This window comes from Dendropsophus ebraccatus, chromosome 1 (assembly GCF_027789765.1).
Source record: "Dendropsophus ebraccatus isolate aDenEbr1 chromosome 1, aDenEbr1.pat, whole genome shotgun sequence".
Lineage (NCBI taxonomy): Eukaryota > Metazoa > Chordata > Amphibia > Anura > Hylidae > Dendropsophus > Dendropsophus ebraccatus.
The window spans coordinates 75,568,741-75,589,067 of NC_091454.1; the positions used below are offsets into that span (position 1 = coordinate 75,568,741).

Sequence of the window (20,327 nt, forward strand, 5' to 3'; positions counted from 1 at the left end):
AGCCAGAGGGGGACAGGGAGGGGAATCCTTCTTCTGAAGATCATTGTGGCTCCCAAAGGTGGGACCCACAACGAGGGGACATATTTGCCATACCTTGTAAATATGCCATATTTCCCAGATGGATATACCCCTTTAATCTTAACTTACTCTTTATACTTGAAGGCCAGTTCTGCAAAATATGCTCTTCTTTTCTTGTATTCCTGGTCACCAAATCCCTATAAACAGAGGAGACAAAAGGTGAAACATTTTCACAAGTGCGCAATCTTAAGGGGTAGTGCAGCGCTGACGAAGTTACATACCTTGTGTTATGTGGTGCTATTATCTTTCCACGGATGCCAGCAACAGAGGAAATAGCACCACATGACAAAGTTACATAACTTTATCATTTGGTGCTAGATTTTTTTTAAAAAGGAAAATTGATGAGAGTAAATTCTTACCGGTCGTGTTTGTTGTGCCTGGTGCCTTGGTTAGAGCAAAAAATAATCTTTTAATCTGCAGCACTGTGTCATGCTAGCCTGGCCTAGAGTAACTGTGCCCCAGGTCTGCTACACGTTTTTCTTCTTCCTCCCCACCCTCCTCATCATTAGGAACACCCCCGGGCAGGATAAAGATTATTTTTTGCTCTACCCAAGGCATCGGGCACTTTTTAAAAAACAACACCGGAAAATTTCATTAAACAGATGGTACTAGGGGTTTGGTGGGTTGGGTTGGTGGATACAGAGTTACTTTAAAAGGAATCTATGAGGTCCGTACTAGACACAGGCACATACATGCAAGTGATAGAGAGATAAAGCAGATGATGCCTTTGTCTGATGCAAAGGCATAATTTGTTTTATCTCTCTATCACCTATCTGCCTGTGTCTGCAGCTCTGTATCTGGTAGGCACATGACAGATTGCCTTTAAAAATAACAAACAAGTAAATTCACCCCTTCTAGTGCCGCTACGGAGTTTCGGTCACAGCAGCCGGGTCTTGCAGCTCTGCTAGCTGCAACGTCACGTAACCAGCTGAGTGAATTCCGGGCGAACGCTCAGCCCAACCGTGATGTTGCTGCTGGAAGAGCCATTGGAAGAGCTGTTGGCAGAGCCACGTCACCCACCTGGTTTCCAGCAGAAGATGACAGTCGGCTGCTGTGAACGAGACACAGGAGCGGCACAACGGAGGCACTGGAGTTCACTTGCTCATTATTTTCTCTCCCCCCCCCCCCCCGCCTGCCTGCCAATGTTAGTGTTTGTGGGACTTCTTCTTTAAATCTTCCCTGAACTGCTCCTCCACAGTGGGATGATGCAGTAAATCATATGTGACAATGCTACAGGTTTTACTAATATTGGTGGAATAAGCAAAAAAAAAAAAAAAATTATATATAGATAAAAAATTATATAAAGTATATAGATGTGATTGTTTTATAATTTGGAGGTAATCTGCACAATAATTGTTTAAGGTATAAAGTATTGAAGGCATGAAACGCTATCATAAGTGTTGACGTTATAGCAATAAAACACGCTTAACCTTTGCTACAAAGAAGAAGCCTCTCAGCTCCCAGCTGTATAGAGCCGTCTGTGCATACATGGGAACAGGCTGTGTTTCCTGCCATATGGTATTAGTTACTCAGCACATACCCACCCAGGGAAATAACCTCTCAGAGCTCCTCTAGATGACATTTTCTTGGTTTTAGATCTGACAGCAATGGATGTAAAACATCCTAATTTCTATGTAAATGATCTGTCTGGGAAAATTATATAATACTTGATTCTCATAGTAATTATATTTGAGCCAAGGGTCTTAGCCTGTGTGGGTCCCCGGCAAATCTGGTTATGATGAGCAAAATGTCTTAATTTTACATTTAAGTAAAACTACGGTTGTCAAGTGCTGTGGCCGAGCTGAAAATCATTTTGGCACATAAATCATTTCCAAACAGAACATAAACCTATTGCGCATATAGATGAAAAATGATGTACATTGAGGATTTTTTTTTGTTTTGTTTAAAAACTCAAGTCTTTAATAAAGTTAACAACTGCTGACAAGTGAGGTGGGTGAGACATTAAACCTAAATGCTATTGAATGCAATGTTTTCCTTGTAAGCAGACATTTCAGGCTACAGAAAGGTTGTTTAGTTTTCTTCAATAAGATTACCAGAAATCCCCTAAAATCTTGCTGCTGTTATCACATATGTGACATATCTCCATAGTAATTCTCTATACACATGACCCTTTCCTCTTAAAAGTTTTGGACTTTAGGTTTGCCCCTGTTCAGTGGTCAAGCAGATGACTTGTACTAATACTAAGACACCCTACTCTTGGGCTATATTAACAGTGGTCGGCTGATCGCACCTTTTGTGCAGGCGTTTCAATCATTGTTAACTGAGATGAAGTTAATAGGCAGCACAAACTCTACAGTGATGGCTATTGTGTTCCGGCTGCACGTCAGAGCCTTGTAAAGTGTAGTGACTCAGTACGGGTCCCTACACCTTTATTGCACTTGGGTAATGTAACTCCCTCAGTTTCACACAAGTAGGATGAAGTATCTACGTCATTTAGTGTTTTTCCCACTAGGTGTCACTAGAGTGTCTGTTGTTCATTGTGCATAGCTTAGGAAGTACCAAGGGGAGAAAAGCCATACAGGGATCACCTTGTCCACACCAGAAACCTCTATAAACGTGCAGGGCAGTAAACTCAGCAGTCTCAGGAACTGACCCCAGTGGAACAAAGGTACAGAAAGTCTATGTATTCCACTGCACAGTGCAGGATGACTGGGAAGTCTTGGGAGTCTGGTTAGCTCAGAAAACAAGGCTTGGGGCTCGTACTACCCACCTAGGACGGATAGCCGGCAACTAGGTGGCAGAAGGCGGTCAGACTAGAGTCTATACATGAGTACGAGTGATATATATATATATATATATATGTATATATATATATTGGACAAGGCTTCTGAGGCACTGACTCGCCTCTCCTCTCCTCTCTCTACTGCAAAGCTCTCTTCTTCAAAGCCCTTTGTTTCTACCTCAACTACAAGCACCTAAGTAACTCGCAAGATTGTATTTTTTATTGCACTGAACTGTATTTCTACCAATGTATTTTTGTATTGCACTACATTCTCCCAAGTAAACCATTCTATTTTTAATTCTAAGCATTGGACTCTGGCCTGTCCTTACACACCCGCAGCCACACACACCTGTACACTTGGCCATATCGGGGTTGCATGAGAATAACTAGGCATCCTGAATAACATATTTATATTTTAATACTTACTGGATGATCTTTGTCAAAATTCGGTTCAAATTTTACATTGACATTCTGGCACACATCTAGGTCTTGAACCTTTTTTGGAAAAGAAGGTGCTGTTTAAATAATAAAAAAAACATACATGTGAGACACACTAAGGAGCTCAAATATATAATGATCTTTATATTTTCACTTAAATCACAGAAGCATAGACATGAAAATATGTTTTCAAAATTTAATTATTTATCATCATCATTGACAAAATGACTGGCACAGTGTTGTTTATATAGTATGATTCTGAAGTTGTTGCTCCAGTCTATTTTTCCTCTACTACCTGTACATTATGGTTGTAAAAAGGGGGCAAATAGAAAAATAGTACACATAGCCTTTGAGCAGGCAATGACACTTGAAAAGACTTTTTACATGTCCTAGGGACATATAAAATGTTTTATCAGTCGGGGTTTGGCTATTAGGACCCCTGCCAATCCTTAGGTAGAGCTAGGTGAAACACTTGGCAAAGTGCTCTATATGCCGGCTCATCGCCTGGTTTCCATTGTAGTTTTATGTAGCCTATCTCCTGCAGTAAGACAGAGATTGCAGAGAGCAAGAAAGTGAAGGGATCAGACTGATCAAAATTTTTGATATATCTCTAAGACACGCCAAAAGTTTTCTTTAAAGTGACAGGGACACTTTGACTTTCCCAATTTTTTGCTACCTCATGAATCCTATTCTATTAAGTGGAGCTCAGGTGTAAGCTGTATGATAAAAGGAGAAAACGATCAGTGGCGTAGCCACCACGGTCACAGCGGTCACCACTGCGACCGGGCCGCTACCAAGGGGGGGCCCTCGAGGCCCCCCCTTGCCACTGTACTGCTCCCCTCCCACTCCCTCTTGTGACTGCAAACAATGTTTTGCTTGCGATCACAAGAGGGAAGCTGGGACGGCCCCTGGCTGACTTGCGGCTCCCAGCTCCCCTGCTCTGTCCCCCATCCCCGGCAGGCTGCAGTACACACACCAGTGAGCTCTGTGTGCGTCCTGTCACAGTCCCGGCGCACACAGAGCTCACTGGTGTGTATGTGTGCTGCATAATTACAAACAGTTTTGCCGGGGCTGTCCCGATTCTGAGGAGACAGCCCCGGCAAAACCATGTCCCGTGAAGCTCCGCCCCCCACCGCGAGAAGCCCCCCCCCCCACCAGCGCGTGTGACTGGGAAGCTACAGAAACCATACAGGTGAGGATGATGAGGGGTGTAGTGGTATGATGATGGAAGGGCAGGAGGATGGTGAGGGGTGTAGTGGTATGATGATGGAAGGGCAGGAGGATGATGAGGGGTGTTTTGATATGGTGATGAAGGAACAAGAGGATGTTGAGGGTTGTAGTAGTATGATGATGAAGAAACAAGCGGATGATGAGGGGTGTACTGGTATGATGATAAAGGAACAAGAGGATGATGAGGGGTGTAGTGGTTTGATGATGAAGGAACAAAAGGATGATGAGGGGTGTAGTGGTATGATGATGGAAAGGCAGGAGGATGATGAGGGGTGTAGTGGTATTATGATGAAGGAACAAGAGGATGATGAAGGATGTAGTGGTGTGATGATAAAGGAACAGGAGGATGATGAGGGGTGTAGTGGTATGATGATGAAAGAACAAGAGGATGATGAGGGGTGTAGTGGTATGATGATGGAAGGGAAGGAGGATGATGAGAGGTGTAGTGGTATGATGATGAAGGAACAAGAGGATGATGAGGGGTGTAGTGGTATCATGATGAAGGAACAAGAGGATGATGAGGGGTGTAGTGGTATGATGATGAAGGAACAAGAGGATGATGAGGGGTGTAGTGGTATGATGATGGAAGGGCAGGAGGATGATGAGGGGTGTAGTGGTATGATGATGGAAGGGCAGTAGGATGATGAGAGGTGTAGTGGTATGATGATGAAGGAACAAGAGGATGATGAGGGGTGTAGTGTTGTGATGATAAAGGAACAGGAGGATAATAAGGGGTGTAGTGGTATGATGATGAAAGAACAAGAGGATGATGAGGGGTGTAGTGGTATGATGATGAAGAAACAAGAGGATGATGAGGGGTGTAGTAATATGATGAAGGAACAAGAGAATGATGAGGGGTGTAGTGATATTATGATAAAGGAAAAAAAGGATGATGAGGGGTGTAGTGGTTTGATGATGAAGGAACAAGAGGATAATGAGGGGTGTAGTGGTATGATGATAAAGGAACAAGAGGATGATGAGGGGTGTAGTGGTATGATGATAAAGGAACAAGAGGATGATGAGGGGTGTAGTGGTATGACGAATGAACAAGAGGATGATGAAGGGTGTAGTGGTATGATGAAGGAGTAAGGATGATGAAGGGTGTAGTGGTATGATGAAGGAATAAGAGGATGATGAAGGGTGTAGTGGTATGATGATGAAGGAATAAGAGGATGATGAAGGGTGTAGTGGTATGATGATGAAGGAATAAGAGGATGATGAGGGGTGTAGTGGTATGATGATGATGATGAAGGAATAAGAGGATGATGAAGGGTGTAGTGGTATGATGATGAAGGAATAAGAGGATGATGAAGGGCGTAGTGGTATGATGATGAAAGGGCAGGAGGATGATGAAGGGGTATTAGTATGATGATGGACAGGGATGAAGGGAGTAGTAATATAAAGATGGAGAAGCAGGAGGATGAAAGGAGGTTGTAGTATGGTGATGGAGGGGCAGGAGGAGGGGACAATATGGGGGGCATTTGTAAGGGAGATAAAATGGGCGGCCATCTATATGAGGGATAACATGGGGGTATCTATAAGCTAATAACATGGAGGGCATCTTTAAGGTGATAACATGGAGGGCATCTATAAGGGGGATAACACGGGGGCCATCTATAAGGTGGAGTACATGAGGGGTGCATGCACAGAGGGGGCATATACTATAAGGGGGATCACATAGTGTCAGGGCTACCTACTAAATGAAGGTGTAAAGGAGCCAATACAGATGTACAGTGTGTATAGAGATGAGGATGGTGACAGAGTGAGGAGCCTAATATGTTTGTCTGGCAGATTCTGTGGATTTGTGGCTCGGAGAAGTTCTCATAACGGCCCAGGACAGATGGAGAAGAAAATGAAAAGGGAAAACTCTGATCAGAGAAGACGTCCCCTGTGAGTCACCTGGTGTAACTGCACTGTAATGTATATGGTGTACTGAGCCTGTGTAGAGCTGGGTACCTCTATATGACTGGATGAGGTGATAGTGATCTGTGTACAGAGGATTTTATTCAGTAGCAGCCGTAGTGTTAGTCAGTATTTGGTGGTATTAGTCAGTAGCAACGATGGTGTTAGTCAGTATGTGGTGGTATTAGTCAGTAGCAGCAGTGGTGTTAGTCAGTATGTGGTGGTATTGGTCAGTAGCAGCGGTGGTGTTAGTCAGTATGCGGTGGTGTTATTTCTTACTTGAAATCTGGTACTGTGTTTTATTGGATTTAATATACTGGATTTGGTCAGTAACAATATGGTGGTGATGGTGATATATATACACACCAATAGTATCGAGGAAGGGGGGGCCCAAGTTGACCTCTTGCACCAGGGCCCAAGAGACATTAGCTACGCCCCTGGAAAACGTTAAGTATTGATGGTACTCTGCATCTGCATGTGGTGCATATACATGAGGTGCAGAACTTTTTTTCTCTATCAATTAACAGAAAGACTGATTCACTGTCACTGGTTAATAACTTTTCTAACCAATCTGCAATAGCAAAACTGATTTAGATGTGTTATTTTGAAATTCATATTTTATGAATATTTATTATTTTATCACATGATATGAACAGCTTGATCAAGGAAGGCTTGGTAGTGTCTTTTTTTAGTAAAATAATGGCTGGTATTTGACACGTCAGTGTTCCATTGAAGTCTATGTAAACAACGTCAGTTTGCTCACACAATGCACAGAATAACAGCCATTTACAGTATCACAGCGGGCGTCAAAAAAATGTTCAGGTGATTCATTGGTGGCCTTATGTAGCAAACAACGTCTGTTATTTCAAGTCCTTCTCACAGATTTCTTTTTTGCCATTAATTTGCTGACTTTTTAGCAAAATTATATGGACCTTTAAAAATAGCATCACCCAAAAGGATGTTGAACGCAACCATCATTCAACTTAAACTTACATAAAGTACCAATGGCTGGCCACCAAAGTATATTAAATAACGGCCATTATTTGATACTTAAAATGACGTCTATTATTTTGAGTATCAAATAATAGCCTTTAAAAGTTGTGTGAACCTTAAAGTGTCACTGTTGTATTTTTTTTTTTTTTTTTGCAGAAATCAATAGTACAGGCGATTTTAAGAAAGGAGGAGAGGGGGGAGGAGGGAGATTAGTTGGCAGCAGAGAGCAAAGAACAAAGGAGTACACAGTGGGACCTGTGTGAAAGCCCTTATTCAGAGGTCAGAGAGGTCAGTGCTGACTTCAGAGGAGATAGCCCGGTGATGTAGCTGTAAATTAACTGTTTGTTGTCTTGTTTTGCTGCCTCATCTCCCTCCACCCCTCTCCTCTTCATAATAGAACCATGAAAACAGGGGGGGTGTCAGGGCCCCAGGGAAAAAAGACACAGGACAAGTGGGCCCTATGGCTAGCACCCCTCAGCTGACCCTACTTACTTGCCACAAACAGTACTAAAGATTACTGGGGACAACTGGTCGACAATCCTTACACTAAAATAAGTGCAACACAAAACAAGACAGGACAAACAGGGGCCAGCAACACACGGGCAGCGAAGGTACAAAATCAGAATCTCTGAAGCAAAGTTAGGGTATGAAATCAAAAGGTCGAAGTCACAAAAACAAACAGTAAGAAGAACGCTAGGCCAAGGCACAAGGCGCTAGGAGCAATAACAGACAATAGACAAGGTAAATGGTGAAACAGAAGCCAGAGACAGTAACAAAGAAACTTGAGGACAAGGCAAGGCACACTGAGGACTAAGCGAGCAAAACTGAACCAAAAGACAAGAAAAGGCAAGAAACAAGCAAAGGAATAAGGAAACCAGGAATACAGACAACATGACAAAGGCTGGATCTAGCTGACAGACAAGCTGCACAAAACTATCAAGACTGAGACCGGAGAGACCAAGCTATAAGAGAACAGAAATCCTAAACTCCAAGCTGATTTAAAGCAGGAGAAACACACAAGAAATCACAGAAAGCCAGAGGTGAAGAGACCTGTCAATCAGAACACAGCAGAGAAAATTAGTGAATAGACCACAGCAAGGAAAGTGCAGGGAGAACTGAGAAAACATGGATCGGATTACAAAAGACATAGGCAAAGAACATAATAAAACCAGGAACGGACTAATGCCAAAAGCGCAGTCTTTGGCGCAGAGGTCGGATCTTCAACGCAGAGGGTGGCACTGATGCCTTTTCAGGCACGATCATGACAGGGAGAGCTTCAAACTCCAGAGCTTCATGATAAAAATGCATTTTTCTGCTAATACACCCAATTACAAAGTTTCTTACAATCGCCTGTACTTAAACGACAGGCTCTATTACACTAAGCGATTATTAGCCGTATTCAGCCAATATCAACCGTTATGGCCAATAATCGCTTAGTGCAATAGAAGACAACGATCAGCTGACATGCACATGTTAAACCGTGAACAATCTCAATAGCAGCGAGCAAAATATTGTGACCTCAGTTGTAGTAACTATTATAGACTGTAAAGGCCCTTTTACATGCTCCAATTATCTGCAAGGAGTATTCCTAGAAATGTCCTTTGGCTGATAATTGCCGTGTGTGAAAGTGTCAGCCATCAGCCAAAGAGCCAGAAATCGCCGGAACCTAAGCTGATCACAGATTTTGTGCTGGCGGTAAAATGTATTGCTATCGGCCTACACATCACATAGTGTACAAAATTCAGACGTTCAGTGATTTCACTGATCCATAATCCGTGCTGTTAAAAAAAAGCACATGTCATTACTTGGAACGGATGCACAGAAAGGATTCCCCATAAAAATCAATGAGATCTGTCTTTTTCACGGATGTACATGGATGTGATGTAATCGATGTTATCGAGGTAGCTAGCAGACCACAATCCCGGACCAGGAAAAACACTGAACGTGTGAATGCAGCCTAATCCTTCCATAATAAGCAGAGCAGTAACCTTACTTACATGTTAGCTCTTTGACTACTTTCACATCACCTGCTATTTTCTTTAATGCGGATAGTAGAGAACAGATGGAAGAGTTATGGATGAAACATTTCACAAAGCAGTCCAGCTCTTCTCCTTTCTTTTTGCAATTTCCAGCAGGTCTGGTTTCTATATGGTAAAGTATAGTGCCATGTTTCTGAAGAAGAAGAATAAATACCTGTCATATGCATATAAAATCAATTAAAAGGACCAGGTATTTCAGAAGAAACATTCTGATAAAATACTGTATCAATGCTATCTGGTCATGTAAAGCTAGGTTCCCATACTCTATGTCTGGAGCATCATGTACAAGTCTTTATTCATAAACTGACTATTCCTGGTTCTACAACTGATGCAAAAGACATAAGTTATCATCCAACCTTTATAGTATAAGTTCAGAGCCAGACAGCAAAAGCTGCAACCTGCATTCTCCTATCTGACCGCTGGACTGGTCTGATGTTACAAGTGATACAATGGATGCCAGGAATGACCCCAATGAAAGCAATGAGCTCGGATCTGGCATCACTTGCCCTCTGACATGCTAGTAAAGAGGCTGGATGGAAACTGATGCAAGATTAAATACACATGGGAACAAGCCCTAAAAGAAAGTCCAGTTTGTAAAATTCACTGTAAAACCATTACTGTTCATTGTATTGCAGACATACTACTACTGTACAGTATGTCAGGCATCTCCATGGAAAGCCAATGCTCACTTCTTCATCTGTTTTACTTACCAGGCCTTTATTATAATTACTAAGAGGCTGCTTCAACAACATCCCGACTTAAGATGTGTCTGACATCTAGTGGTGAAATATGATATTAAGCCACAGTCATATACAGCTATGAATTAGGGAGACTATTTCCTTACATCCTTTCTAATATCTTTTACAATCTGTGAGTTAACTGAGAAAATATACAGTACTGCAGTGTACTGTGTTAGAAGGACAAGGCAGGGTTTCAAAGGGATCTGATTAGAAAAAACACTGTCCCTATGATATTATGGCAAAAGAAAGCCCTGTCCTCTATCGGTAAGAGAATAGTCCTGTTGCAAAGATTTTCTCTTTGTCAGTCAAATGCAGCCTAACATGGTATTTCACAGTCTACCATTCATTTGCAGTGGAACTCTGCAATATAATATTACTATACAGAACCAACAACTAAACTTTGCTGGCTATATATATATATATATATATACAGCAACACATACTATTGTAACAAGTAAGTCAGAAAAATTGTGTAGTGACACTGTCAGCACCTGCCCCGTACAGCCTCAGCCCACCCCGCTCTCCAGCTACTGCTATATCTAAATGCCTTTGCCCTGCCACCACCAGAATGACTGACAGTGGGGGCCGGCCTGAAGATATAGCAGCAGCTGAAGTACTTTAGTGTACAAAAGGATCAAAGTAAGTTAAGATTTTTATTTGCAACCCCTATAGACAATCCCTGTATATGATTCAATGCATTTAGTTAGTTAACGAGGTAGGTTAAATACACAAAATTTTGTGACAAACTGTATGTGGCCCCATCCTTCATCAGCCAGTAATGGAGCTCTCTGTCTGTCACTCATCCCTTCCGAGCATGCTGACAGGTAGAGAGCGGCGGCTAGTGATGGGCGGGGAGCTGCCCAGATGACTACCTCCATGCCTCTGCCTGTCGCGAGCTCAAGTGATTAAACTCCTTTTTCTCCGGTATAAAGCTCCTGCAATTGGGCTGATTGGTTCCCTTTAAATTTGCAAAGCAAAAATATATTCACCCAGCTATATATATTCTGGGAGCCTCTGCCCTAAATCCCATGAAACATGGCGTATGAGCAATAATTAAATAGAAATAATATCATGTCTATCATGCAAAGCTGTTTCTGTATCAGAATTGTTCCTACTTCATTAATTAGCATCTAGCTATCCCAAAACTTGATTTTAATATTCCCTTCCCTGATGGGGCTGTTAGATGTGGTTCCTACACTGTGGATCTGCTGAGATGGAGCAAACGATCACTGCCTGCCTTATCTATGAGCAGGGCCAATTCTAGGTTTTCTGCTGCCTGAGGCAAAACCTGAAATGGTGCCCCCCCCCCCCCCTCCCCACACAGTGCCCACACTTCCCCCACTGCCCCATCACCACTCCAAGCCTACTAAAAATCATAAAAGTAAGATGTGTATGTGCAGAAAACCTGCAGATTATTTTGTAAACCATTCTTCAGTCTATGCACTGTGATCTTATTCATGGTCATACTACTATTACACCTTGTGCTCCATCTAAAGGAGTAGTGATCACCTGTAGTGACGTCAGAAGCATATAACAAAACCTGTAAAGTGTTTGAAGTCCTGACTTCCTTGCATTCTCTGTCTGTGTCCAGCTATCATTTCCAGGTTATGGGGTCATTGGTGTGTAGCAAACACTGCATAAAACATGCTGCCCGAGCAATAAATTTCACCTTGTGGCAGAAACGGCCCTATCTACGAGATGGACAGAACCCCCACTGATTGCCAGAATGAGCTGTGCTTGGCTGAGCACTTCTCTCCACTGCTCACTGTTCTCCCCGCCTTGTTGCAGTATACTGGCTCTATAGACTTGTTATACAACCCATCTCCTGCAATGAAAGCACCAAGCCAGCGAAAGAAGTGCTCAACTTCTCAATGCACATTCTAGTGACGAGTGGGGGTCTAAGCAAACAGATCTGATTGATCAAAACCTTTGACAGTGTCAATGACATATTAAAAGATTTGTAAAAGTCTGGTAAAATATTTTATTAAAGTATTGTATTGCCCTCCAAAAGTTATACGAATCATCAATATACACTTATTACAGGAAATGGACATAAAGTGTTTTTTTCCTACATTTACTACTGCATCAAGGTATCACTTCCTGGATAACATGGTGATGTCACAACCTGACTCCCAGAGCTGTGCGGGCTGTGGCTGCTGGAGAGGATGATGGCAGGGGGATGCTCAGTGTCCCTCCAGTGCCCTGTGTCCCTCAGTGTCCCCCTGCCATCATCCTCTCCAGCAGCCACAGCCCGCACAGCTCTGCGTGTCGGTTCGTGACATCACCATGTTATCCAGGAGGTAAAGCCTTGATGCAGTAGTAAGTCCAGGAAAAAAAGGCACTTTATGTGCATTTCCCGTAATAAGTGTATATTGGTAATTTGTATAACTTTCGTGGGGGTAATACAATACTTTAAAAAAAAATTTCAACTGTCTTCTCCTTTAAATGATAAAATGTCACTTTTGAATAATATTTTGATAATATTCTATATGAAAATATACTTGAAAAATGTATGTGTACTGCTACATTATACGTCAATACAAATATATGTATGTTGTAGGACATTACATGGAGCTCTTGAGTTCCTTAAAGGTCAGACTAATATGGTGTTAAGAGTGATGTTTACCTCTAAAATCTTGAGGCTGGTAGAAAAAGGAGATGTGCTCATGTTCCTGATTGTAAAAATTAAATTCAAGGTGCTGCTGCTGTCATCAGGATGATTGTAAGTTACTGACGTAGGATCAGTCTCACTTAACTCCGATACTTCCTTCTCCTTGCGAGCATCTTCTATAAGACTTTGCTTCCTGCACAGAGAGGTTCCTACTTCAGACTTCATAGTCAGTCTGTAGTAAAAACAAAGTTATAAAATTGAAAATACAAATAAAGCAGAGCTGAGTCTGTCATGTGGCGAAACTACCATAATGTGTTATCTGTACTTTTTATATAATAAAAACAGGTAAATCATCCCCATTGTCTAAATTGAGGACACTCAAAATTAAGTCTAATATCTAACATACCTGAATTATTAATCATTCAGCACACGAACCCTTCTGCTGTGGATTACAGCAAGGGCTTCTGAATTATATAGCCTTCGGAGCAGCATTCATGAATATTCATTGATATGCCTACACTAATTTTACATTCATTTTGGATGCTCTGTAGAATCTAATTGTCATCAGAGGTTGCTCTGAAGCTTTGCATGTGTAGATAATGATAATATGATTTACTTCTCTTCATCAACAAGAAATTGATAATATGCAACTGCTTGGGTGCATCTTTAGTTGAATTCGCTGCTGTTATTAAAAGAGCTATCCAGCTTTAGAAAAACATGAAGACTTTCACAGGAGCATTGTATATGTGGTGTCCCACCACAGGTGTTATTAGTATTTTACACCCCTCGCAAAAGTTTGTACTTCAAGTAAAAGTGGTAATGAAGTAGTACCTAAGTTTTGCCACAAGATGTCACTGTTACTTATATATGCACTTGTATGTTGCACAGCTATAGTAAATAAAATAAGGGGTTATTTTTTTTTATAATCTGTGCACCAATGAGAGCCATCTTTTCTCTTTACCTCTCTTTATCTGTGTTACTTTTTCTTTCCACTTTCTTCTCCCCCACTAACAGGGGACATTACACCTCCTGTAGGAAGTTGTCACATGGGAAGAGGAAGTACACACCCACACTTAGTAAGTCTTACCTAACTCTTAGTGGAGAGAGGACGCAAGATAGGACCATCCCTGCTGTAGTTTAGCTGGGCCCTGGCTTTGCCCGGTCCCCTCTCCATTTAGTATCCAGTGTAGTCTACAGACGTCTACAGACGCACTTGGGAGACACAGAGACTTTTTCTTCAAAAGCAGCACTTCTACTCACTCACTACGCAGTGTTAAGCTACTAAAGGAGAGGACAAGTCAGAGAACACCCCAATGCACGCTGTGAACATTTCTAAAAGTGCAGGCCAGAATCCTGATAACAAGAGGAACTGATCCGGATAGAGCAAAGTTGCTGGAAGACTACGTACTCTATCTCGCAATGCGGGTGTACCAGGTAAACTTGGCCACTCTGCTCAACTCAGATAACAAGGTCTGGGGCTTGTGTCACCCTAATAGGACGGGTCACCCGTCACTGTAGGACAACAGGTGGTACAACGACAGGTAAGGTTGAAACACGGGAAGAAGTATACTTCTACTTTCAAATCTTTAGTATTCTACTTCATCACATATATGTACCTTTTGTGATGCCGTGTGATTCAGCATTTTCAGTAAAATAACATCTTTATTCTGGGTTGACAGTGTCACAGAGGTGTGTCTGTGACACTGTCAGCACCCGCCCTATGCAGCCTTAGCCCGCCCCGCTTTCCAGCCACTGCTGTATAATTACAACTCTGCCCCGCCTTTACCAGGATGATTGATAGTGGGGGCCGGCCTTAAGATACAGAAGTAGCTGAAGTGTGTGGTGGGCTGAGGCTGTGCAGGGCGAGTGCTAATAGTGTCACAAACACACCTCTGTGACACTGTCAGTTCAGAATAAAGATGTTTTTTTTTTATTGAAGATGCTGGATCACAGAGCATCACAAAAGGTAAGCATACAATGCTTCTGTGACAACCATTAGGAAGCTGGCAGCATAAATATATGCAAATGTGTGCTGTCAGTTTCCCTTTTTGGGGGGTTCACACGTACCAGAATCACAGCGGGTTTCACAGCGAGATTAGCTGCAATTCCAAACACTGTCAGCTTGAAAAGATTTACATACTCTCAGTGCGGTGGGACAGGGCACTGATTAACTAAAGTTATAACTAAATGTTCTTTGGAGTTCATTCACACGTACAGGATCCGCAGCAGATATGCAGCAGATTTGATGGTGCAGATTTGATGCTGTGTTCAGTTATTTAAATGAAATCTGCTGCAGATACACAGAAGAAAATCCGCTGCAATACTGTGTGTGTGAAGCTACCCTTAATATAGACAATATAAAAAGGGGTACTCCGGCCACGTCATTTTGAAGTCAAATAATGGCTGAGATTATTCAGATGATGGCCGCCTTTGTGAAATAATAAGAAAAAATGTGAACATCTGGATCTTTAAATTATCCACCCTAACCCACAAGGATTAAATGAGACCATTGAAAACACCAGATAGGCAATATATTTTTTATATATATATTTTTTAGCAATAATAATATATTATAATAATTAAAAAAAATTAAATTTTTTTTTATATATACATTATGATTTGTTTATATACATATATTTTTGTTACACATTTTTTATATTGTTATTTTTGAGATTGTGATTGTTTCTGTTGTCCTATTTGTATATTTGTATATATGGTAAACGCAACCGAGCTGATTTGTGCAATGGTCCACCCTTGATGGGCGTTCCATTCTGAACTTTGTATGTATGCAATTAGATACCATCTGTGCTAATGCTCGTTCTGAGCATGTGCACTTCTTTTTATGGACCTTAGAATGCACTTTGTATTAGAGTGTTAGAGTATTAGTATTAGAGTATTAGAGTCAGCACAACTTCGAAACGCGTTGTGTTGTTCATTTTTATAAATTTTAAAGGATATTCACATTAATATTGCCTATCTTGGACCTGCGCCCGAATACCCAGGGTTTGGAGTGGAGGATCTGACTATTTGTGATATAATGGCTGTCCTAAAAGATGGTCGTCAAGCGGACGAAAGAGGACAGCATAGGAACATAGTCTTTTAGCGTCAAATGATGGCTGTCCAAAAAGCCGTCCGTTAATTTGACGCTGTGCAAACATAGGGTGCACGGTTTTAAATCAAATATGGATTATTAAAAAAGCATCAAGAACATGAATATTGACTTAAAAATGTTTTTGCAAAAGTGGAATCATTGAAAAAGTTATTAGACTTAAAAAACCAACAGGATAAGTTTGTTGGTATAAAAATATTTATGATATGTCTATGTCTATATGGATTGTCCAGCCCCTCTTAATTAAAAATCCTTTTAACATTTTGGATAAGTGGTGTGGTTATTAGTTTCAAGTGTAACTATCATTCCTTGCTGGCAGCAGCTAAACTATTAAATGGAAAACACAATAGAGCAATTCCAGCACTCACTAATACTTGATAGCAGACTTCCCTTTATTCGATGCTTGGGGGGAGTCAGGGTACAGACATGCCACCTAAGCGACGGACGTTTCAGGCGTGCATCCTATCTTCACGGCAAGGAGTATGCGCACTCCTTGCTGAGAAGTTAGACTTCTCGCCTGAAACAGATAAAGTGAAGTCTCCAATCGAGTATCGGTGAGTGCTGGAATTGCTCTATTGTGTTTTCCATGTTGCCCTGCTCTCTTTGATCCAAGCACTGCTGATCTAGCAGTGTTGATTTACACAGTGCATATCCTGCTGATGGTCCTGGTCTCTAGATTATAGCGCTGATTGGGTGGCGCTGGTATCTCTATAATACAGTCATCGGCGCTGCCAGGTGAATTTTGCCTTTGGCACGCACCTAAACAGGAATAGACATCAGGAAACGGACATCAGCGGAAACACAGGTGCAGTTAGGATTTTTTGAAAGGAAATAAAATGATGTTTTTTCCATTACCATTACCATTTCTGTTACCATTAGTCAAAAAAAAAACAACAACTCTGAAATCTTGCAATTTTCCTTCTAACCACATGCAGAAAACTAAAGTGAGATGGTGAAAAGTCTGTGGTGATATGGTGGAGACTGCTTAAAAGTGGTATGCATTGCATTACAGCGTGACACAGAAGATAACAAAGACAATACATGAAGCTCACAGCTCAGGCTCCCTATCCCTATGCAATGACCTCTGCAAAGGTTTAGAATCTGGCTCTTTTCATTTTCATCTATAATATAATTCATTTGCATCTAATATCTATACTACCTATTCTCAATGTCTGCCATTCTTCTCGGATATAATTGACAGCTGTTTAGAGGACCTTGCATGTGTCATGTGCTGACTGGATCCAAAGATGTAATATCCATGTTGTGAGAAAGAAGTAGGAAGATGTCATTCTAGCTCCGGATAAGAAAGGCCTTTGAAATGTGTTGCATTTGCATTTCCAATAATGCAGTATTCTGTTCACTCATTGCATGGTCAGTAACTTGTGTTCTGTTTATGGGTCAGAGAGAAGGAGTCCCAACCCACAGCTTCTATGTTATTGTGTCAAATAATCAACAGAGAATAAATGCAATAAACAACAACTGTCTTTATGTTTACCCAGAAAAAAAGAGAGAAACTCACATTGGATTGTATAGAGCTTTATTATCAATATAAACATATAAACAAACACATACGATATAGAAGAAATTGGATTTGACAAATCTTTTTGGGTTACTTGAATATATAGGGTATATGTTACATTAATGTAAATTATATTTTTCATGCAATAATGTATGTCTTATAAATAAAAAAAACACCCAACTATGCTAAATTCTTGCCCCTGACATTAATAATAGTGATACATATGAGCAGAGAAATAAAATAGATAAAGACATCTTGGGCCAGATTGATCAAAGGGTGTCAAATTTAGACTGGTGCAAACTGCCCACAGCAACCAATCACAGCTCAACTTTCACTGTACCAGAGCTGAAAGCTGAGCTGTGATTGGTTGCTGTGGTCAGTTTGCACTAGTCAAAATTTTACACCCTTTGATAAATCTGTCCCAAGCTTGTCTTTTTACCAGTTCCGATGGTGGTGAAGAAGCCAGCACTCCCATATCATGCACAATCACACTTATAAAGAGAAGTGGTTATCAGGTGACAGATTGCCTATTATTTTACACACAAATAAACACAAGTAACTCCCATATCACATCCTTGTACAAAACAGAACCTCTCATTGATGAATCAGTTGTGAAACCAGTCACATATCATGCTCTCATAATTGTATGGTGATATACTGTCTTGTGGGACAGATCGCTCACATTACTATTTATTCATAAGGTAATGTTCTCTCTTTTTTTGTCAGAAGATAAGCTCTATATAAATTACATGTTAAATAATCAGTATAGCTGCTAAATAGTAATAATGATACAAAATGTTATATGATGCTTACATATGTATTGCAATATTGCAAAATCACTTTGTGTTTTTTACATGAACAGAGCAGCGCTGTGCCGGGACCCGGGTAGCGGTTCAAAAAAAAGGACCATGGCACTGGCATTCCTGTGGCGGTGCCAGTCTGTTCCCGAGTACCGGCTTGGCATGAAACACCAGGGGCAGGTCCAGGTGTGATGAAAGCCCCTCTCCTCTTTGATGCGGCTCCATTAGACACAATGGAGCCGTGTCACAGAGGGGAGAGGGCTTCATCCCACTGGGGGCGGGCTCTCCTCCAGTGCTTTATGCCAGGCTGGTGCTCGAGAATAGACCGGTTCCAGGCTAAGGGACGGCAGGTCAAAAAAAAAAACATCCCTGGGCCGGTCTGTTCATGTAAGAAGCACAAAGTGATATACCTAGTGGTCCATTTGCTTTAAGTGAATTATTGCTATAATTCCATACCCAACTTCTACACTTACTGCAAGTATGAGCACAAGTAAGCACTGAAGAGACTGTGGTCACCTTATATAGCTGATCTCATATCGATGGTTTGTCCTTTGGACAGGTTATCAATTTTTACAAGATGGATAGCAGCAAGTTCTGAATTATGAATGTGTGCAATATTAATAGTTATATGACAAAAGTATTCCCAATCCTTAAACTACATTCTAAATCTAAAGCTTTACATAGATCAGGCATGGATATTAAAGGGACAAAGTGGTAATTAACTCCCCCAACCCCTAAAAAAAAAAAAAGTAAGAAATATTAGTCATGCTAACACTGTACGTTTCAAAATCAGCAGTAGAGATGAGCGAACCGGGTTCAGGTTCGAGTCCATCCAAACCCGAACGTTCGGCATTTGATTAGCTGGGGCTGCTGAACTTGGATAAAGCTCTAAGGTTGTCTGGAAAACATTGATACAGCCAATGACTATATCCATGTTTTCCACATAGCCTTAGGGCTTTATCCAAGTTCAGCAGCCACCGCTAATCAAATGCAGAACGATCGGGTCCGGATGGACTCGAGCATGCTCGAGATTCGCTCATCTCTAATCAGCAGTAAGAGGCTATGTTCACACAACATCAAAAAAGAGATAAGGTGTCTTCCTTTTATATTTAAAAAGACGTGAATTATAGCCACAGCGTATATGACTTCAATGCAATGCATTAAAGTCAATGGAATGATGGGCGTCCAATGCACAGTGTATAAAATGACAGACCATGTCTATGTGGAAGTCAAAATAATGATCATGATAATTATTTTTGGACGTCTTTTACAAACACCAGACATTATTTTTTAGTTTTTTAAACAAAGTTTCTCTTTTTTCACCGTTCTTTCACTGTTTTCACTATTTAATTTAATGGACTTTTCAATTAAAGACACAACCAATTAGTCCACCTGAACTAGAGTAATGTATCAACAGCCGTTATTGCGGGTGGCCAAACAGAAAAATGACGGATGTCATTTTTTCTTTTCAAAAACAGAAAGGAAAAAACCTTGTGTGAACATAGACATAGCAGTTATATTTTAAATACTATAAAGTTCATAAATGGGAGTCTAGCACCACGCTTGACTCTACACTACGCCACAAACTACTAAGGTGAATAAGTAAGGCACTTTACAGCATAAGGAACGGTACCTGTATTAACTTGATTCGCCACTTCATTGTTCGGTTTAACTACTTTTAACCAATATGCAAACTACCAGTTAGGTTAACCCTTGATGCACCCTATAACCTCCAACTCCTCTTCCATCTCTCCTTTAGCAATGCCTAAAAGAGAAGACTGAGCCAGCCCCCAGCTGTGACATAAGCAGCAGCCACAAATATATCTTCTGCTTGCACGGGACAGGACAGACATAACAGCTCTAGCATGAAATTTGGGTCCGCCAACTGCATAGTGTGAGGAACAGCTCAGTTCTCTCTGTTAGGTGTGGCTATAGCAGAGGAGGCAAGCGGTGCACTGTTAATGTTTTCAGTGCCGCTAATTGTTAATTTGTACATTGGTTAAAAGAGGTTATACTGCAAAGCAAATTAGTATAAAGTAATAAAGCTACCTTCTTTATTTGTGCTCTATGGATCCAAACCAACTGTATTTTATAGTCACACCTGGTGCTACCCTGTAAAGGGTAT

General features: G+C 41.2%; 1 protein-coding gene across 1 annotated transcript in view; it reads right to left on the reverse strand.

The window, feature by feature from the left end:
• LOC138774558 (tyrosine 3-monooxygenase-like) overlaps window positions 1-12,999 on the reverse strand; it is a 40,783-nt gene extending 27,784 nt beyond the window's left edge. Inside the window, exons 1-4 of the mRNA XM_069955553.1 lie at window positions 12,790-12,999; window positions 9,382-9,556; window positions 3,248-3,336; window positions 148-215 (exon numbers count right to left, since the gene is read on the reverse strand). Of these exons, the coding sequence (XP_069811654.1) occupies window positions 148-215; window positions 3,248-3,336; window positions 9,382-9,556; window positions 12,790-12,999 (542 nt within the window). The remainder of the gene's footprint in view (window positions 1-147; window positions 216-3,247; window positions 3,337-9,381; window positions 9,557-12,789) is intronic.
• Window positions 13,000-20,327: the final 7,328 nt, after the last annotated feature.